At 44.0% G+C, this 22779-nt stretch overlaps 1 protein-coding gene across 1 annotated transcript; it reads left to right on the plus strand.

Annotated features, from left to right (window-relative positions):
- Positions 1-18203: 18203 nt before the first annotated feature.
- LOC121051326 (secreted RxLR effector protein 161-like) lies at positions 18204-18740 on the plus strand. The gene has a single exon (XM_040513555.1). The coding sequence runs from the start codon at positions 18204-18206 to the stop codon at positions 18738-18740; it is 537 nt and encodes a 178-aa protein (XP_040369489.1).
- Positions 18741-22779: the final 4039 nt, after the last annotated feature.

Consider the following 22779-nt stretch of genomic DNA (forward strand, 5'->3'; position numbering starts at 1 on the left):
CATTTAGCGGGATTCATCCTGAGCTTGTGTTGCCGCATGCGCTCGAATACCTTTCTGAGATCTGTGATGTGGTATCCTCTCTTCTGAGACTTCACAACTATGTCATCGATGTAAACCTCTAAAATCTTTCCCAGGATGTCATGGAAGATCAAGTTCATGGCTCTCTGATACGTTGCTCCAGCATTCTTCAGTCCGAAAGGCATGACCACATAATCAAAAATGCCCGCGAACCAGGGACACCGGAACGCTGTTTTATGTCTGTCTTCTTCTGCAACTGGAATCTGGTGATACCCTGCGGTGCCGTCCATGAAGGACAACAATTCATGTCTTGCTACGGCGTCTACTAACATATCCGCGACCGGCATGGGGTAGACATCTTTAGGTGTAGTGATATTAAGGTCTTTATGGTCTACGCAGACCCTCATCTTGCCATTCTTCTTGCGAACTGGCACTATATTAGATAGCCACTGATTGTATTTGGCTACCTTGATAATGCCTGATTTATGCATTTTTTCGACTTCCTCCTTGACGAGGACTTGGGTTTCTGAATTCATTCTTCGTGGCTCTTATTTAACAGGCCTCTTGTCAGGGAGTGTTGGCAGTTGATGGCAAACCAAGTCTGGTGACAGGTCGGGCATGTCTTCATATTTCTCTACGAAACAGTCTTTGAATTCTAGTAATAAGTCAATGAGCCTCTGTTTCTCGCTAGGTTCTAAGTAAGCGCTGATAGCCACTTCCGTAGGCTCATCTGCTGTTCCAAGATTGACCTTCTCGGTAGGGTCTCTGACCTTAGGAGGTGTATAGTCCAACGCTGCCGGAGCGAGCTGAATATCTACCTCATCTTCTTGTTCCTGATCAGAGAGTTCTTCATTGACGGCCTTTAAGGCCGTGACTCGATCATAGGCCTCTTTTTCCACTAAGTACGATGATAGTCTTTCGTACAGCGAGTGAAGGCCTCTATCCCTTCCTCTGGGAGGTCGTAATCCATTAATCTTTTAAGGGTTTAGGTACAACATGGCCAGGCCTGTCCAAGCCTTCTTTTATAAGCGTAAGCCCCCACTGTGCCAATTCAGAGGCCGTCACCCCTGTGGGGCGGCCTTTGTCATCGATGCCATTGACCTGCAATGGAATGATAGTCTCCAAATAGTACTTGACCTCTACATAATTCGCAGAAACTGGGAATGGACGAGGATCCGCTTTAATCACCTCGGCTTTATCTGTCTCCCTGTTCCACATAATTAGTTCCTAATGGAGAGTTGACGGAACACAGTAACTCCGGTGGATCCAGTCTCTACCTAGAATAGCACTGTAGGCCGCATAACAATCTATCACAAAGAAAGTGTAAACTCCCTCTGTAGGGCCAACCTTGATGCGTAAGAAAAGTAATCCTAGGGTCTTTGTCACAGTCCCCGCGAAGTTTTTGAGCGTGAGGGACGTAGACTGGATTTTCTCTTTCTTGATTCCGAGCAAGTGCATGGTCTTGGTAGTGATGACATTAACGGCAGCTCCGGTATCAACCATGATCTTGCTAACTTTGGTGCCGCCAACTTCTGCTGTGATATATAGAGGTCTCATGTGTTGGACCATAGCAGGTGTTGGCCTGGTGAAGCTCATGAAGAATTCTTTGCTGTGAGCATCCTTCGTTTCAAGAAAGATAGCCTCTTCCACAGGTGTTGTGACTGCCGATGTGATCTGCAAGGGCTGTGCACTACTTTCCTCAGCTTCTACGCAGTCCTGAGCTGTGACCGGTAGCACATACCTCTCGGGGAGCACGTAAACCATGTTGCAAGACGTGTCAGTCATATCTGTCTCCTCCATGTTATCTTCCAGGTTAAGCCTGGGTTCGTTGACAGGGGTGTCAGCGTTGAATTCTTAGCCAAACGGTCCACTAACGACTCTTCTGTAAGGCCTTTTACCTCACACTACTTGTGTTCCTGTATCAGGGGAGCCTGCTTAGGGGAGTCTGACTTCGGTTCCCTTGCTATGCTTACTTCTAGGGGAGCGACTACTACACTCTGGACCTTTTTTGGTCTCCACTGTAAAGTATCGGTAGTCTTGTCCTTGCCCTCCAATCTCTCAAAAACCGAAGATTTAGCTTATGGTTCTTAGCTAAACAACCTGCACCTGACATGTGGTCGCCTAAACCCTAAACCCTTCTTTAAAGACATAACTTCGGCAGCCTGGTCGTCCGAGAAGTTCATAGCAGCTGCCATCTGTCTCTCAATTTCCCTCTTCTTAAATCCCTGTATCTTCTTTAACCTGAAGAAGTCCTCCCTTTCCAGCTTATCCAACTCCCCCTTGATATAAGTTATTGTATTCTCGAACCTAAGCTTCACCTGTAGAATATTCTATAAATATTTACTTTCCTTGTAGGTGTAGATTACGTTTTCTGTATAATTGTAGGAGATGTTTTCCTATTAGGACTACTCTTATATCTCAGGAGGTATTTTAGAGATGAACAATACAATCAAAAACATTCAAAACACATTGAATTCTTATTTTCTACTTGATATCAGAGTCAGGTTCAATCCCTGCACTGTGTTCCTTTGAAACCTGAAACCCAAAACTTGAATCTCGAAGTATTTCACGAACCACCCGGTCAAATTTATTTTTCCATCTCCCAAAGCTATCTTAAAATTGCCATAGCCGACCTTGAAAAATTGCAGCATAGCAAATCATAAAAAAAAGTAGCAGCAGCATAGCATCATATCGTGGGACCATAGCATTGCATAATTGTTTAAGCCTAAAACCCTACTACAGTACATCACGTGGGATTCTTCTTTCCATCTGCTACAACACATTCACGTTGGTCATCCTGCACAATTGTTTAGGCCTAGCTCGGGTCCCACGCAAACAAGCTCTACTGCTCTAGTCTGCAATTCTGCTGCAGCCGACAAAGCCAAAACCCAAAAGTCGTTGCTTTCAGCTCAATGGATCCATTCTCGGGCTTCTCAACTCCTCCACCACGCTGTGCTCCAGGTGAAATAAATCCATATGCAAATACAAAGTGTCCACTCTGTGGAAATTTGGGTCATAGCAAGCAAGTTATGAAATAATTGGCTACCCTGATTGGTGGGATTTCACCAAGAAACCTCGAAAAAACCTTGGAAAAGCTGCCTTGGCTACTGCAGAGGAAATGCACCTAGACATACCTCCGCTAATATAGGGCAATCAGGTGTGAAGGGTAAAGTTTTTTTTAATAGTACATGGATAATTGATACAGGTGCATCTGACCATATGACCAATGACCCTAGTCTTGTGAAGAACTTTAGACATTCCCCTCAAAATATTGTCTCTACTGCTGATGGTACTCCAACTCCTGTCACTGGAGAAGGTTATATTTCCTTATCTGATACCTTAACCCTTGAATCTGTCTTAGTTGTTCCATCACTAGCTTATAATCTCCTGTTTGTTAGTCAAATTATTTTAGCTCTTGCATGTATTGTCACCTTCTATCCTTCTTTCTATGTGTTTCAGGACATTTTGACTTGACGAATTCTTGGTTATGGGGTTAGAAGGGGGATATTATACTACATGGACCTGACAGAGACTGGAGAGAAACAGAAGCATCTTTTGGGACAAGCTAATCAGATCAACGGGGTAGAAAATGCGAAGGAAGCTATATGGTTATGGCATCACCGTTTAGGTCATCTATCTTTTAGTTATCTTAAGAAGTTGCAACCTTATTTGTTTTTAGCTGTCAGTGATCTGGATTTCCATTGTAACATTTGTGAACTGGCCAAGAGCCACCGTATTTCATATTCATCAAGTCTTCATAAAAGTCATGTTCCTTTTATGAAAATTCACTTTGATGTCTGGGGTCCTGCGAAAATTCCTTCTTTTTCTGGAGCTCAATATTTTGTAACATTTATTGATGATTGCACTCGCATGACATGGGTGTCATTATTGAAGAATAAGAGTGATGTATTTGGGATGTTTACTGAATTTCACAAAATGGTGACAACTCAATATCAACAATCCATCAGAGTGTTTCAGTCTGACAATGGTGGAGAGTTTGTGAATGGCCCTGTGATTGAGTTTTTCCGGTCACATGGAATTCATCACCAAACCTTTTATTCTTATACTCCACAACAAAATGGTTTAGCAGAACGGAAGAACAGGCAGTTGATGGAAGTTGTTCGTGCTTCCTTGTTTGGCATGAATGTACCTCGGTCCTATTAGGGAGAAGCAGTGAAATCAGCAGCATATCTTGTCAACCGTACTCCTTCACGGGTGATTGAGTTTCACAATCCTCATCAGAAGCTTCATACACTTCTGACCACCCCTTCTATGCCAAATTTAGAGCCCCGAGTGTTTGGATGCACAACTTATGTTCATATTCCCGAACCTCAGCACAGCAAGCTTGATCCCCGTGCCCGCAAGTGTATATTTGTTGGTTATACTGAATTCAAAAAGGGTTATCGATGTTATGATCCTCTTATTGGCACTATGTATGTTTCTCTTGATGTTGCGTTTCGTGAATCTGAGCCTTATTATTCAAGGGGAGTTTCCGAGTCTTCCCTTCAGGGGGAGAGATATTGTGAAGGAAATTCTCAGGATTTATTAGCATTTGGCTAATTCGAAGAATTAGAAGCTGTTTGAGCCCAAAAGTAATTTTGGCAAGATCCTTTAGTGGATTTAGCACAGCAGGCCGATACTTGCGGCCCAAAAATAAGCCTACTTGGGTTTGGGATATAGCTTTACCCATTCGGTGATCCATAAGGAGAACGAAACCTTATTGGAGATCGAGTAACATAAATTGAATAGGAAACTTCAATTAGTAATCCTTCTAAGGCAACGAGCAGTCGAAACCCTAGGTGTATAAATACAGGGTTAAGCGGCAAAGTTAAGGACCTCTCTCGAATCAATCAATCCCAGCGATTACAAAGCCTCCCCGGAGCAAACCTTCAACGTTGTTGAAACCTGGTGATCGTACTCTCAGTCCTAGTCTCTCCGAGCCGACTGTCAGTGCTACTGCCACATATACTACCAGCGAAGCAAGGGTAACACCCTCGCAACCTAGCGAAGCTAAAGATACGCTTTAGCAAACCTCGTGCTTTCTCAGAACTCCCCAGTGATTGCTCTGCTCAACCTACAACGTTGAGTATCGATTTGGTGACCGAAGAGATCACACCCAAAGTCCTTACCCGTAAGGCAAAAGTCCTTTCCCGAAAGGCTAGAGAAGAATCCTGTGGCGAGGTTGGTGCTCTCCTCGCCCACAATGCTTGAAGAAGTAGTTAGGTCAAGGGACTACCCCGATGACTGCACCCCACGGTGCTGGCACTCCTGCGCAATCACACGCTCAAAAGTGATAGTTTGCACACCAACTGGTTTTGGAGCCAAACATTTTGGCACGCCCAGTGGGATAACATAGTGTCTCTTCGTGAACGTAGCCATTGGGAAGTCTAGCGAAAATCCTTACCAAAGGGTTTACGCTAACTGCTCAAAGCATAAGACCTCCAGTTATAGACCGTACTCTCGCACGGACTGTCGTGGCCTTTCTGAACAACAATTGACTCAAAGGTTCTCTCTTCAGACCCAATCAACCAACATGTCAGCTGAACAAGAAGAGAATCACCCAGCCGCTGCTGAGGGCCTGAGTGTCAATACCAATCAGGTCAGCGAGCCTGTTATCCCCACCACTGTCATCACTACCGTGGTGAGCGGAGAAAGAGAGGCTTTCGTTCCGAAGCCTATTCCAGAAGGAGCAACCTCCAAGGTAAGGTTTGCGATCATTTTGGAGAACATTGAAAATCACCGCAAGAAGATAGCCGCTGATTTTGAAAGAGAAACCGCGAAGACTGATAAGCTCATCCGCGAACTAGATTAGCGAATTACTCGACATGCAGCAGGTACCCAGCAACAGATCACATAATCAGAAAGTGTAGTAAGGGCTCATGTCACGGGTGTCGCTAGCGAGCAGAATCGGTGCCAAAAAGAAATCATGGAGGCTATCGCGAACCAAACCAAGCAGACCGCGTAAGATATGGCAGGTCTTCGAAAGGATAGTGCTAACCTAGCAACTGAGGTGGCCATGCAGAGAGCAGAATTGAACCAAGCGAGAGAAGTATTGAATAAAGCTTTAGGGGATCCTAATGCTATCCTTGGTTCTCTTGGCCAACCATCTGGTTCAGGCAAATACGTACCGCCAAACCAACGTGAGAAGACTAGCAGCAATGCTGCTTCTCCTTCAGCTACTGTTGCTACTACACCGCTAAGGAATAAAGAGCAAGTGTTGGTTATTAGCGGTAGCAAGGAAAAGTCTACCTCGTCAAGTGGACAGGCCCACAGACAAAAGCAACAGGCTTCGAAAGTTGTAGGGACTTCATCCAACTCCACTACGTTCATTCAATACGACAGCGACGGGGCAGAAAATGTGTATCAGGAATTGCCAGGAAGTTATTACGGGATAGACCAAGCCGGCACCCCGATCAAGATAACAGCCGTATCAAAGGAAACGCTTACGCAGGCAGTGACCCTTCAGCAGTAGGCTACTACCCGCGTTGTACACGTCGGAGAGGGGTCTGCAACTGTGAACCAGGCAATACCTGTGCAGGCTGCTCGCCAGACTGTGGCGATACCACCTCTTCCGGGGTCCAGAATATGTAAGACGTGACGAGGTGGAGGAGATGATCAGGCTGGCCAATCCTAGGGCCCAGCCGGATGGGGTCTATGAGGGACCTTTTCAACCACATATCATGCTCGCACCTTTTCCCAGAGGATATAAGAATATCATGTTTTCTACTTTTTCAGGGGAAGACACCGAGGATGCAGCGACCCATCTGGCCAGGTTTAGGGTACAATGTGGCCAGTATTAGAATGATGATATCCTCAAATGCAGGATCTTTGGTACTTCTTTTTCAGGAGATGCTTTCAGGTGGTTTTCCAAGCTTCGACCGGGAACAGTGGCGGATTGGCCTGCAATGGAGCTGCTTTTCCTAGAAACTTTTGAAACGATCGAGCCCGAAGTAGACTTGGCTTCTCTTACCCAGATGGCCCGGTAGCCCACAGAATTAGCGATGGCCTACTTTCAGCGCTTTCAAATCCAGAAAGCCAAGTTGAACGTCATCTTGCCGGAGAAAGAACTAGTTAAGTTGGCAGTCAAGGGCTTGGAACCACGTCAACGAAAGAAGCAGCATGGCAGCATGATTCAGTCGATGGGAGAACTCATCACAGAAGTAGGCAGCTTCGAGCATCTCCTCAGAGAAACAGATGCGAGGAAGAATGCATCTAGAGTAACGTACGTGCCGGGAAAACATCATACCGTAGCGGCCTTGAGCTACCAGCCGGCTACCTACGACCCTTACTACCATCATAACACTGAAGAAATGGTCCAGGATGACGAAGAGGAAGAGGAGAATGATATAGCTGCCTACGAGCTGACTGGGAAAAAGAATCCATCCTTGAAACAGCTGAAAATTTCCAAGGAACCCATTAAGCTCAAATCGGTGGCCTTTACCAAACCTGAGTTCGCGACATATACATATGATGCCAACAAGGCCCATGAGATTCTCGACAAAATGATCGCTACGAAGATGGTGAAGACTGACTTTGGACCTTTTTCTCGACCAGAACAGCTGAAAGGGAAGAAGTACTGCAAATTCCACAACCTGTGGAATCACAATACTGCGGACTGTGTGAAGCTCAAAGACTAGATTCAAGTATGGCTTAATAATGGCAGTTTACAGGTGGAAGCTCCGGTCACAGCAACAACACTAGTAGATCTAGACCCCTTCCCTGATACTGGAATTAACATGGTCGACGAGAACTGGGCCAAGCAAAACCGAAGGAAACCAACCTTGGATTTGAGTACCAAGGGGCGAGAAGGGAAGCCTGCAGAGGAGAAGACCCCTGGTAAGCAAAAAGATAAAACAGTAGGGAAAGCCTCACCCGTGGTGCTATGCTCGCGATGCAAAGAAGAGTGTGGCATCCAAGTGTCACATGAAGAGGTCGAGCAGACCTTTCGTTTTGGCTCTCTCCCGCCCATTAAATGGGCCTCGCCTTCGCGGAACTATCAGCCTTCCAGCCGAAGAGAAAAAGAGAAAACGGAGTCGCCACCATCCCCCAAGGACTCCAACTTATCCAGGAAACTGAAAGCAGCCGCGAGCAATCAGAAACAGGAGGAGAAGGCCAAGAGTGAGTGCAAGAATATTCTGACCAAGCCCTACATCCCACCTGCTCCAGCTACTACCATTAAGGAGCGGAAATGGTACACCAGGGAAAAGAGGAAGGCCGTGGAGATAAGCTCTTCCAAAAAGAGGAAGCTGCAGCGCAGGTTTGGGGAAGCCAAGCGCCCGCTAGAGGCTCTGGACCAGGGCCTGATTAAACCTTCACAACTGGTCAAGTCACTTGAGCAGTATCAGAGAGAGATGGAGGCATTAGCTGCTAAACCGTTGAGACCTCCCCGCAGCTTTAACAAGCAAGTGGATTCACTGACAGGGGCATCAAAGCCCAGTGTATTTTGCAGGATTACTAAGGAGCGATCACCTTTGATTGTGCAGAAGGAAAGCTCGCTGACTCGACGACCGCATGTTAGGCGCAAGTTATTTCGTGAAGAATCAGAAGTTAAAACTTCAGTCTTTAAGAGACTGGGGGGCAAGGACAGGACTACTGACGTTTTACAGTGGAGACCCAAGAAAGTCCAAAGTATAATCGTTGCTACTTCAGATGCGCGCATGGAACCGAAAATTCCTAAACAAGCCACTGTGGCACAAGAGCTTGTGCAGTGTGAGGTAAAGGGCTTTACAGAAGGATCGCTGGTAGATTGTTTGGCTAAGCAGTTGTAGGCCTATATCCCTATCGAGGAACCAAAGCTTAACCTGGAAGATGACATGGAGGAGACAGATATGGCCGACGTCTCTTGCAATATGGTTTATGTGCTCCCCGCAAGATATGCATTACCAGTCGCTGCTCAGGACTGTGTGGGGGCCGAAGAAGAGAGTGTTCAGCCATTGCAGGTTACGTCAACAGCCGCGACACCTGTGGAAGAGATTGCCCCTCATGAAATGGAGGAGGCTCCAAACAAAGGGCCATTCATGAACTTCTCCAAACCAACACCAGCTATGGTCTAACACATGAGACCACTATATATCACAGCAGAGGTTGGCGGTACCAAAGTTAGTAAGATCATGATTGATACCGGAGCAGCTATTAATGTCGTCACCACCAGAACCATGCATTTACTCGGAATCAAGAGGGAGAAGATCCAGTCTAAGTCCCTTACGCTCAAGAATTTCACGGGAACCGTAACGAAGACCTTAGGATTGCTGTTCTTACTCATTAAGGTCGGCCCAGCGGAGGGGGTGTATGCTTTCTTTGTAACAGACTGCTATGCGGCCTACAGTGCTATTTTAGGTAGAGATTGGATCCACAGGAGTTACTGTGTACCACCAACACTTCATCAGGAGCTGATTATGTGGAACAGAGAGACAGACACCGCTGAGGTGATTAAAGCGGACCCTCGTCCATTCCCAGTCTCCGCGAACTATGTAGATGCCAGGTACTATTTGGAACCTATCACTCTATTGCAGGTTAGTGGCATCGATGATAAAGGCCGCCCTACAGGGGTGACGGCTTCTGAATTGGCACAGTGGGGTCTCACGCTTGCAAAAGAAGGCTTAGAAAGGCCTGGCCACGCTGTGCCCAAACCCTTAAACGATTAATGGATTACAACCTTCCAGAGGAAGGGATAGAGGCCTTCTAATCGCTATATGAAAGGCTATCATCATACTTAGTGGAAAAAGAGGCCTACGATCGGATCGCGACCTTAGAGGTCGTTCACGAAGAGCTCTCTGATCAAAAATAGGAGGAGGAGGTCGATATTCAGCTCGCCCCGGCAGCATTGGATGATACCCCTCCTAAAGTCAGAGACCCTACTGAAAAGATCAATCTTAGAACAGCTGATAAACCTATGGAAGTGGCTATCAACACTTATTTAGAGCCTAGCGAGAAACAGAGGCTTGTTGACTTATTGTCAAAGTTCAAAGACTACTTCGCGGAGAAGTATGAAGACATGCCTGGCCTGTCACGGACTTGGTTTGCCATCAACTGCCAACACTCCCTAACAAGAGGCTTGTGAAACAAGAGCCACGAAGAATGAACTCAGAAACCTAAGTCCTCATCAAAGAGGAGGTCGAAAAAATGCATAAGTCAGGCATTATCAGAGTAGCCAAGTACAATAAGTGGCTATCTAATATAGTGCCCGTTCGCAAGAAGAATGGCAAGATAAGGGTCTACGTTGACTATAGAGACCTTAATCTCGCTACACCTAAAGATGTTTATCCCATGCCGGTCGCGGATATGTTAGTAGACGCTGTCACGGGACATGAATTGTTGTCCTTCATGGATGGCACTGCAGGATATCACCATATTCAGTTCGCTGAAGAGGACAGACACAAAACCACATTCCGGTGCCCTGTATTCGTGGGCGTTTTTGAATATGTGGTCATGCCTTTTGGACTAAAAAATGCCTGAGCAACATATCAGAAAGCCATGAACCTGATCTTCCACGACATACTGGGGAAGATTTTAGAGGTTTACATCGATGACGTAGTGGTAAAGTCTCAGAAGAAAGGTGACCATATCACTAATCTCATAAAGGTATTCGAGCGCATGCGACAACACAGGCTCAAGATGAATCCCGCTAAATGCGTGTTTGGGATCCAAGCGGGTGATTTTCTGGGATTCATTGTCCATCAGAGAGGGATTGAGGTCCCTGAAGATAAGGTGAGCGCAGTCATCAATCCAACTACCCCGCGAACGAAGGACTTACAGCGTTTGTTGGGTAAGATCAACTTTCTGAGACGTTTTATCTCTAACTCTGCAGGCAAAATCCAGCTCTTCTCTCCATTGCTGAAGCTGCAAGGTCAGGCTGAGTTCGTATGGGAGCCTAAACATCAAGAGGCTTTTGACAGGATCAAGGCCTACCTCGCGAGTCCGCCAGTGCTGGTTCCTCCGAGGACTGGATTCCCATTGAAGTTATATATATCAGCAGTAGAGGCTTCCATTGGCAGCCTTCTTTCCCAGGATGACGAGGAAGGCGTTGAGCACGCTATTTTCTACCTCAGCAGGACACTTACAGACTGCGAGACCCGGTATACCCTAATGGAAAAGCTGTGCCTTACATTGTACTTCTCCGCATGCAAGTTGCAGAACTACATGTTATCTTTCACTACTTGCATCATCGCTCAAACCGACCTGGTCAAGTACATGCTATCGCGACCCATCTTGAGAGGCCACATTGGCAAATGGGTATTGGCCTTGTCCGAGTTCTCGCTACAATACGTTCCCCAGAAAGCAGTGAAAGGACAGGCCATCGCAGACTTTCTGGCACATCACCCTACCTTGGATATTCCGACGGTGAGAGAGTTAGAGATAGCGACCCTAACTACCACCCGACCAGCATCTGTGAGTACGCAGTATGGTATCAAGCCACGGTTTCCTTACAGCCCTGGGTATTATTTTTTGATGGTTCAAGAACTGAAACATTAGCAGGAGCATGAATTATTCTGGAAACCCTAGTAGGCGATCGTTTCTCTTACTCTTTCCAACTGGAGTTTGAGTGTACAAACAACCAAGCTGAATATGAGGCCTTAATTATCGGCCTAGAGATGTTCAGATCCGCGGCGATTCCCAGCTTGTGATAAATCAGCTTCAGGAAAAATACAGATGTGTCAGCTGGTTGCTCGTACCGTACTTGAACTGAGTGGTTGAGTTGCTGGATCAGTTTGATGACGTGGGCTTGGAGTACATCCCTCGCGAGCGCAACTTCGCGGCCAATGAGCTCGCTCAACTGGCCACAGGTGTTACATTGAAGTATGGAGTTCACGAGCGCATTCTTAAAGTTGAGCGTCGCACGCTACCTTCATGGCTCGTACTGCCCGATCCTCCTGATGATCCAGTCGTCGCTGTCCTCGGGCCTATTGATGTTGATTGGCGCATTCCATTGATCAATTACCTCAAACAACCAGACCAAATAGCTGATAAGAGGACTCGTTTTATTGCCTTAAATTACTTCCTCAGGGTTGACGAGCTGCGTCGACGAGGGGAGGATGGCATAGACTTTCGCTGTGTGTATGGCCACGAAGCATAACGACTAATGCGTGAAGCACACACTGACACACAGGGATATGCGGCCCCCATCAAGAGGGACCCAAGATGCGATGGCTCATCAAAAGACATGGGTATTATTGGCCTAGCATTTTGAAGGACTGTATCGCTTTTGCTAAAGGTTGCCAAGATTGTCAAGCACACGATCCAGTCCAGCACATTCCTAATATTCCCATGCAACCTATCATTAAACCTTGGCCTGCACGAGGCTGGGCATTGGACTTGATTGGGATGATTTACCCCCATTCTTCTCCCCAACATAAGTTCATAACTGTGGCTACTGACTTCTTTACCAAGTGGGTTGAAGCTGAACCTTTGAAGGAGACTTCTGTTGCCACCATCTGCCAGCTCATCTTTCGTAACATTATTTGCAGGTTTGGTATCCCCGAAGTGCTCGTTTCAGACCGAGGGGCAGCATTCATGTGAGGTCCTGTCGAGCAACTTGTCACTGATTTCGGCATCCAGTTTATCCACAGCACTCCATATATATTATGCTCAGTCCAACGGTCAAGCGGAAGCCAGCAACAAGATTATTATTACCCTGTTAAAGAAGATGCTGGTAGAAAAACCTCGACAGTGGCATGATACTTTGTATGAGACAGTCTGGGCTTACCGCACCTCCAAGAGGAATCCCACAGCTACTATACCCTATGCACTAATGTTTGGTCACGATGCAGTTCTACCCTTGGAAATCAATGTTCATTCCTTACGTGTGCAAAATTAGCACCACTTGATAGGTGAAGATTATGTCCAGGCGATGTGGCAAGAACACGAAGACTTAAGCGAGCAGTACTTAATGGCTTTGGATAATTTAGTAATGGAAAAATAGTGCATCGCCCGCGCCTATGATAAGCGTACACATGGTCGTAGTTACAAAGAAGGAGATTTGGTCTGGAAAGCTGTTTTTCCCTTTGGCGAGAAATTGACAGGTCGCGGTTAGTGGACTCCTCGCTGGGAAGGACCCTTTATTATCCACCTTATTTTGGAACGTGGGGCTTTTCATCTCAGAGACGTCGATGGCGACATCCATCGCAACCCCACCAACGGGCGTTTTCTGAAGAAATACTATCCTAGTGTGTGGGAGTTGAGGATCCACTTGAACAACCTTCTGGCCCGGCAGGGGGGCAACCATAATCTTCATCGGATCGCATCAACTTTCGATATTCCTTCAGGCCTTCTTCTTTTGGCCTTCATCTCAGGTATTTGCTTCTCCGATGAACATTGGGGGGCAACTCTATATTCAGGCTTATACATCAGGCCATAGTTATGCGATAGCCTATATATGAGGCTTTATTATTGTATTCATCAAGTATTAAGAATAAATTCATATTTGTTTATCCTTGACAAATTGTGTTAAGAATGTACATGATGGCCTATACATGAGGCCTTATTTATTATCCAGGACGACAAATTTTTTTATATGGGGCTTTATTATTGTATTCATCAAGTATTAAGAATAAATTCATATTTGTTTATCCTTGACAAATTGTGTTAAGAATGTACATGATGGCCTATAAATGATGGCTTATTTATTATCCAGGACGACAAATTTTTTTGCAATTGTTACATTGTGCTCAAAGAAACATTTATTCATAAAGTGGCTTTGTGGCCAAAGGCATACAAGAAAACAGATCTACACGGTTACACTTGTAATTATAAGGCCAAACGTGGCTTTGGAAAACATTTTGAAGGGGAACAAATTTCAAAAGTGGCTGAATCTGGTGGCGGCAAGGAGGATCTGGGTAGTACCGCCGGTGCTCTTCCTCTCTTCTCCCAGATCCTCCTCCGATCTGAGTCGCAGCTGCTATCGTCTGTACCAAAGGAAGAGGGAAGGGAATAATCCATCCCAACCCTTCTAGTTGAATATCCTCAGGGATGGATATGGTCTCCAGAGCGAGCGCGACTCACAACCACATCTACCTCCAAGGGAAAAACAGAAACCTCGTGATCGGGCCTAGGAGGTAGACCGTGGAAGCAGAATAGTAGGCCTCAAAGTGGCCTTCTGCCCTTCTTCCCCCTGCTACACGCGGGCATTCTGAGAAGAAGGACCCCTCAGAATCTCATTCCGCCGCGTTAGGAGCGTGGCGTGTTCTTCGTTTTAACTGAGACTGGCAAGTTCATCCAGATTTTCAGAAACCAAAGACATGCCACTGGACCTGAGATTAGGCCATGAGGCCTATCCAGGTCTTGAGATTAAGCCATGAAGCCTAAGGGCTTAGGATTGAGGATGAGATTTTGGGAAGAAGATTTCAGAAAGTGGAGAAAGAGAAGTAAGGTTTGCAAACTATCTCTGGGAAAACCATATTTGCTGGTGCTTATCTCTTCCCCAAAGTGTTGGTATTTATAGAGCCAATCTCAGTGGCCTCAATCGTGCGATGGATGGTTGAAGTAGTTTCGACGCCATCAATGAGAGTATCAATGGAATTGAATGCAAAGATCTCGGAAATGAAGGCACTTGAAAACGCGTGGGAAGCGGGACATTCTTCAAGGAGATAACCACTCTGTTTCGAGGTTATTTTGTCAAACCAACTTCAATAGCAATAAAGGTAAACATTGAACTAATTCAAAAGTTGAGCGTATATTTGGGCCAAGCAAAGTGGGCTAAATATAATAGATAAATAATAATAGTGTTCATACAAACTGGGCCTAATAGTAATAGAGGCCTAAAGTTTTCGGCCCGCATGGGTCAAGCGAAGTAGGTGTTCATCCAGACGAAAGCTGGCATCTGCAGCAGCTCATTTCACTTTCCGGGCCGCTTCGGGAGCTTGAGCAAGGTTTTGAGACAATACTTCAAAGGCTGCTAAAGGCTGTTCCAGCAAGGGTTCTTCATGCTCAAGCCGGGCCGTCACCGCAGTCAATTGGGCTTGCAGTTCCTGGATTTGGGTCCGAAGATGATTTTACGTAATCCGCAAGTCTCTAACAAGGATAGCCCTATCTCCCAAGAAGTCTCGCGAGGTATCTGTTTGCTCCTGAGCTTGCCTAGCTTGCGTAGTTGTGGTCGCTCGCTCATTAATCCGCTCAGGAAGGTTCTGTAGTAGCTCGTATATCTCGGTGAACTCGGCCTCAGTGATGGTTCGCTCACGGCGAAGAACCATCAGGTATTCCTGAGCACTGGTAGACGTGTCTGGCAGTACGATGTCAGGGCTCAGGAGTCGCTGCAGCCCATCCCTCGCTTCATCTATAACTCCTGGAGGGGCTACTTCGAGAACGCGAACAAGCCTTTCCAATCTAGAAGGAGGCTCAGGCAATGAATCTGGAACAGCGGCAACAGCGGGGGCTTCCTGAGGCTCTATAATAAGGACCACTTCTGGCTTTGGTTCGGCATTCACCCCTTCTCCTACTTCAGGAACGTGGGGGGCAGGTTCTTGAATCGTCAGGCCTTCACCAACTGGTTCAGCGGGGTCAGCGACAGGTACTTCCGCAGCGATAGTCACTTCCTCAGCAGGACCAAGACTCTGTGGTTATGGAACAATTATTAGAGGTGCATAGAAAATAAAACAAGGACTAAGACATTGTGCTCAGGAGAAAGTATACCTCTGCGGCCGGGGACTAGTGCAGGATTGCTGTTGATGCAGGCCCTTGAACTACTTCACCGAGAGTTGGATCAGGCGCTATTTGCGTTAGGGGTTGTGCGGTAATCGATTCCTCAGGCGGTGTGTCCGAAGGGGTTATTCCTTCTTCCAATTCGGGTGAACTGTCGTCTATGACCTGCACCGGAATTGAGGTCAATGGCACATCACTCGCGGTGCTGGCAGGAGGTTGTAGATTACTAGAGTTCATGGGCGCTTGGGCCTGCGAGACAGAGGTCCCTTCACCAGCGGCCGAAGAACCTTCCCCAGCGTGTCCGGAGGATCGGTGATGAACCTGGGAGTGAAACAGTTATAGGGATTAGGATAGAAGGCGAATGCTAATGTGAGTTTCTCGTCTCTTACCAGTCGATCAGCGATTGGCTCATCCTCTTCCCATGGGTCAGTGCGAGGGTCCGAGCGGCTGCGCTTGCTAGCCAAAGCAGCAGCAACCTGCCTTGATCAGGGGTTAAACTTAGCTCACAGAGAAGGCGCAATCCTGAGAGTGAAAGGGTGCTTACTGTTTGCGGATTATCATCATCAGAGGATGAATCTTCGACTTCGGGCTCTGCGATCACCGTCTTTTGCTTTCCAGACTGGTCAACTGCCAGGGAAGCACGGATTGTACAGCTGCCAGAACGTGGCGCATTTCCCTGATGCAATGAAGGGTGAGTGGAAAGGAGTAATGAAGAAAGACATATAAAGTAGAACTAAGATACTTACCTCCAGAGGAGGTTCGCAGATTACGATTCCAGCTTAAGCTTGCTGAGGGTTCGCACCGGTTGTGTTGCGATGATCGGAGAAGCGAGCAAGCATTTTAACATCGGCAGGATAGGGGTTTTTCAGTTCTCCAAAGAGTGTTGCAAAGAGTTCGTTGTCCCACTGAGTCTAGCAATTGACAGAGACTTCTGCCCACCAGTCTTCATATCCTTCCTCAGTCTCGTCCACGGCTTCGATAACCTGAGCCCAGTCAGGAAGATCAACAAGTGCGAGCATATTATTTGATAAATAGAACTCCAAGCAAAGCACCAAGACCCCTTATGAACTGTGGAAGAATAAAAAGCCTAGTATGAATCACATTCATGTTTAGGGATGCAGAGCTGAAGTTAGACCTTATAACCCTCATATTGGAAAACTAGATCCAAAAACAGTTTCAGTCTATTTTATTGGTTATCCAGAAAGATCTTTTAGTTACAGATTTTATTGTCCTAATCATAGTACTAGAATCATCGAGACAAATAGAACTGTTTTTCTTAATGAAATTAACCATTCTCATGCTTATGAAGACCTTGAACTTGAGTTTCAAGAATTGCCTGACGATAAAACTGAAATGTCAACCACACCACTTGACTTCAATATCCCTGCTTAACCTGTTCTGCAACCTCAACTTGTAGTTGTGCAACAAGTGCAACAACCAGCTCAAAATGTTGAACTGCCAAATCCAATAGAAATTGAAGTAGAACCTCAAGTTGGTGTTGTGGGGGACGGACAAAATGAAAACGTAGTTGCAGGAGAAGCTCAAAATGAGCTTGCTGCTGATAACCAGATTTTAAGAAGATCAACAAGGGTTAGAAGACCAACAATTAATACTGCAGAATATGAAGTGTACCTGCAAGAGGCAGATTTGGAGTTTTCTGATGATACCGACCCTTTAAGCTATAAGCAGGCCATTGAAAGTGATCAACGTTTAAAATGGGAGGAAGCAATGAAAGCTGAAATGAAATCAATGGATGATAATCAAGTCTGGGAATTGGTGGAACCTATGAAGAATCATAAAGCAATTGGCTGCAAGTGGGTTTACAAAACCAAGAGATGTGTAGATGGCTCCATTGAGAGATATAAGGCTAGGCTAGTAGCCAAAGGGTTTACTCAGCAGATAGATTTTAATGAGACTTTTTCACCCATTTCCACAAAAGATGCATTCAGAATTATTATGGCTTTAGTGGCACATTTCGACATGGAATTGCACCAAATGGATGTGAAGACTGCCTTCTTGAATGGAGACTTAGATAAGGAGATATACATGAGACAGCCTGAAGGTTTTATTGAGCTTGGAAATGAACACTTAGTTTGTAAACTCGATCAATAAACCAATTTATGGTTTGAAACAAGCCTCACGACAGTGGTACGTTAAGTTTGATGCAGTTGTGTGTTCTTTTGGCTTAGTAGAAAATTTGGTTGATGAATGTGTGTTTATGAAAACCAGTGGCAGGAATTTTATTTTTTTTGTGCTTTATGTGGATGATATTTTATTGGCATGCACTGATAAAGGGCTGCTGCAGGAGACCAAGTCTTTTCTTTCAAGTAATTTTGATATGAAAGACTTGGGAGAGACTTCCTATGTTCTGGGAATAGAAATCACTAGAGATAGAACCAAGCACTTGCTAGGACTATCCCAGCAAAATTACATTTCAAAGATATTGAAGAGATTTGAAATGCATAATTGTTCTCCAGGACAAGTGCCTATGTCTAAGGGTGATAAACTGAACAAGAGTCAATGCCCCAAAAAATGATATTGAGAAAGAAGACATGAAGAGCAAACCATATTCTAGGCTTGTGGGGAGCTTGATGTATGCTCAGGTCTATACTAGACCTGATTTGGCTTTCGCAGTAAGTGTGTTAGCTAGGTTTCAGTCCAATCCAGGACATGACCACTGGATAGCTGGGAAGAAAATCTTAAGGTACTTGCAGAAAACCAAAAGTTATAGCTTGGTTTACCGAATAGTGAGTGAGCTTGAAGTTGAAGGCTTTTTAGATGCAGACTTTGCAGGGGAATATTCTGATTCTAGAAAGTCAACTTCCGGCTATGTATTCATGCTTACTGGAGGAGCCATAGCTTGGAAGAGTGTAAAGCAAACGCAAATTGCAACCTCCACTGTGATGGCAGAGTACATTGCCATCTATGAAGCAATGTGTCAAGGATTGTGGTTGAAGAACTTCTTGCAGCAGACCAAGTTAGTGAGCTCCATTATTTCCAAACCATTGAAAGTACACTGTGACAACTTAGCTGCAGTTTACTTTACCAAGAACAATAAAAGATCAACCAACTCCAAGCATATATATTGACTTGAAATATTATAGTGTTAGAGAAAGGGTGAAGCATAAGGAGCTCGATATTGTGAAGATTAGTACCCAGAACCAGCTAGCTGATCCATTCACCAAACCCTTAACTGTTGCATCTTTTCAAAATCATACTCGATGTATTGGCATTCGACCTGCTTTGGATACTGAAGCTTAGTGGGAGAATAGCCAAGTTCAGTGGGAGTTCTGTTTTGTTTTGAGCTGATTTTTAAGTTTTCTGATTAATGTTTCAGTTTTATATTTTGAGTTTTAAAAACTTATCAAGTTGTATTTGACATTTGAATTTTAAAAGTCAATAAAATTCAGTTTATCCATGGTTTTAAGTTATATATATTGTTTTGCTGCAGCATTTTCTTTTTATTTCTATTTTGATCCGTTTTTGAATTTTACCATATATGTATACATTCAGCAATTGGTTATTGTGGATCGAAATTTTTATAACACGTTATGATCAGTTATATTCTTTAGCTGAGTGTTGATGTTCTTGCACATTGAACCATTAAGAGGACCATGTACAGATGCATCAAGATTTTAAATTCACATTCATTGGCACTGTACATATTGAGTGATGATATCTCTAGTGTCTCATGTGATGTATGATCATGGGGTTTTGTAATTGCAGAGGGATCAATTTTTACAACTTTGAATCTTTTCTGTGGTTCTTCAACATGGTTGTACATTGACAGAGATTTGGTTAGATTAAGGTACTCATTTTATCTCTGTGCACACTTTAGTTGATTACTATGTCTATACTGAGCAATATTCTTATTACATGGATTCACTAGATGTTCAAGTGGGAGATTGTAAGACTTGATATGAACATCTAATGAATGCATATTAAGTGTAATAACTATTGTTACCTAAAGAGAAAGTAATCTGAGATAATATGAGAACCTATTCCATGATATTCATATTTATTTGTGAATCTAATATTTACGATTGGGAATCTAAATGGCTTGGTAACCAAGCAAGAATATATCGGATATATTTTGTTAGATATAGTAATAATGATATTAAGTAACCTGTTATGGGCAGGTATTCATTGTTCTGTACAATATAAATACAAGGTCCCTGTGACCTCTTCATAATACGCAAGCATACAGTTCTAGCCCCATAGATAGTAGCTTCTAAGTTGAGAGGATCACAGAAGACCTTGTTGCAAGATCAATGGCCTTCTCCACCACTGCTGGTATGATTCATGTTCATAAGCAATTCTGTTGTTTATCTTGCTATGCTATGCTATATATATGATCTTCATCTTGTGTTTATTATTTTTGCAACTTCATGTGTAGTTTATTTTTCCGCTTACATCATTTAGCTTAGAACAGTCTGAGAAGTGAATATATGTGTGTGGAAATATGCACATGCTTTCAAAGGCTTTCCTGTAATTTTCGTTTGTGCCCACCAGATTGTTAAAAGCCTGTCTCCTTGATTTTTAGGCCACCAATGTGGAAGATACATTTATCTTCTCCTTTAGGCATGACTTGATTGTTTGTTTCAGCTATGCTGCATGTCTAGTTTAAGATGCAGGGAGGCTGATTGGTTATTTATAATTTATTGTTTCCAGTTCCAAGTCACAATTTTATGGAAATGTATATATAGTGTGTTAGTGGTTTTATACTTTTATATGAAAAACAAATGGGGTAGGTACTGCAAGCAGATCTCGTTCAAGAAGAGCTTGTGTTGAACTGTTGATAGAAGACTGGTATAAATGCAGTGCTTTTGTAATACGTGCTTTTGCTTTAGTTAGTTTGTTACTGCATTTTCTCATTTTCTGTTTCATCTCTTTTTGAAAATGCTTTTTAGTTCTTAAGTAGGATTGTTGATTGGCTTCAATATCTCCTGAAATTAGTCTTACCTTTTACAAATTGTATTGATGCTCATTCTGGTGCAACTCTAGTTGTATTGCAATAAACATGCTATATATGGACTACCTTTGTCTTGATTGTATAACATTTTTTTTCTCTTGATTTTGCTACTCTTTTTACAGAATGCCAAATGTGCTGCAGCACTACAAACCAAATCTGTTACACACCAGGCTCCAACTATCACAAGTCTTCCTCGTAAGGCAGATACTTATTGGTTTTTTTTTTTTTTTAAACATGAGCAAATACTACTTGTTAATTGCATATCTGGAGGCATTGAAAAAAAAACTGGTTTTCTAAACGTTGAAAAGAATGTATTTATTGTCTTCTTTATTCTGTAGTATATAGTCCTTTCCAATAAATTTCCTTTAGTGCAAGAAGCATGCATATTCTGTGAATCTATAGTTTTTATATCCTCATATATTATTTGTGCATTAGTCCCAGAAGCGTCCATACTCTGTGAAACCATAGTGATTATTTCTAGCCAAGTAAGTTGACTTGCCCATTTGCCGCTTGCAGGGGAAAGATCATTTTGCAGTTCAGTGATAGACCAAGAGATGATATATTGGGCATGTTTACTTACTTGGAATGGAAGGGAATGATTATGGAGTAAAAATATTCTTGTGTTTACTAACACATAAAAGAATCGGAATGATTCCGAGTAAAAGTATTCATGCGTTTACTAACACATGAAAAAATCGGAATTGTTGTAGGTCTGGTTGGTATACATATACCTCCCAGGCACAAGTACCGGAAGCACAAGGCTCATCTAGCCATCACAAAGTAAGGAAATAGCTCCCAGCTAGGGATCCCGATACCCCTTGGGCTATATCAGGAACCCCAAACGTCCCACACCGAAGGAAATGAAAGCAAACTCCCACGAATCCACTACATGAAGGTCATCTCCAACGACTGAAAGAGGTAACTGTTACTATCGCTATCCATTATCATTATCTTACAACGATATTGTAATAACCTCGATTTTCAATCAAGCAAAACTTGGTGGCAGTTTTAATTAGTGAAATAATCATTTCGATTTGGTGAAGGACATGATGATGTCAAATCTTAATTGTTTAAACATGCAGTAAGGAGACAAAGGCTTTAAACTTGGAGCCTTCAAATATATATATATAATTGACATGATTGTAAATTGCATACGGTGGTCCATTAGAAGTGATGAACAAGAAGACAAAAGGAATAAAGTTTGATTGTTCAATTATGTATGTGTGCAGCAACATGCCATACCAAACGGAGAGCAAAGAATAATCAAATTGCCACTTACTAAAAAGTATAATCAAATTGCCTTATTTTATTTTCTGGAATTGGCACAAAGAGTGGTGGCGAATACTTGGAATCAAATTAGTGGGGTGTTCCGTGTTTCGAGCAGCAGTGGGAAGTAGTGTTACAGCTTTGCTTTTTTTTTTTTAGATTGTACATGAAATGGTGAAACGGTGATATGCTAGCCTCAAACAATTTCTCTCTCTCTCTCTCTCTCTCTCTCTCTCTCTCTCGCATCAGAGCCCAGAAAAAAAAAAAAAAAAAAAAAAAAAAAAACAGAGCAAGCTTTGCCAACCGAGCTCTCCCTCTTCCGGCCATTTCGCAAAGCCATACGACTTCCCTCATGCTCGTCTCGACCTTGCGCAGTTTCCAATGCTAGCCTTGTGCCGCGGCACGACTGGAAGCAACGGCGGAAAGCCTATTTCGTTTTTAGGCCGATTTGAAGTTGATCCTAATATCTCAAGCTACCGACCACCAAAACTCGAGATTCTTAGCTCATTAAACTCACCTCAACTTGCTGAACAAGCACCAAGAAGTACCAAACCTGGGTAGATCTATTTCACGTTCGTCGGAGCTCGCCCCGATTTGGATCGAAAACAACCTTTCAATCCCGATATCTCGAGCTACAGGCCATCATTTCTTGTGATTCTTGGCTTGGTGAACTCGCCTTGAGTTGCTGAACAAGTTTCACGAAGGGATCAAGTCTAGTGGTGGAGTTTTTTACGTCGAACTGGAGCTCGCCGGTTTCTAGAAAAATTCCGGCCACCGTGACTGATTTCGGTAATTTTCGACCTCTTCTTGATGTTTTCTGATAGCATGCCTTTAGAGTTTTTTGTTAAGCTTGATGAGATGAAGAACATCAGCCCGGCCCTAACACCATT

The sequence above is a fragment of the Rosa chinensis genome, chromosome 2 (assembly GCF_002994745.2).
Source record: "Rosa chinensis cultivar Old Blush chromosome 2, RchiOBHm-V2, whole genome shotgun sequence".
NCBI lineage: Eukaryota > Viridiplantae > Streptophyta > Magnoliopsida > Rosales > Rosaceae > Rosa > Rosa chinensis.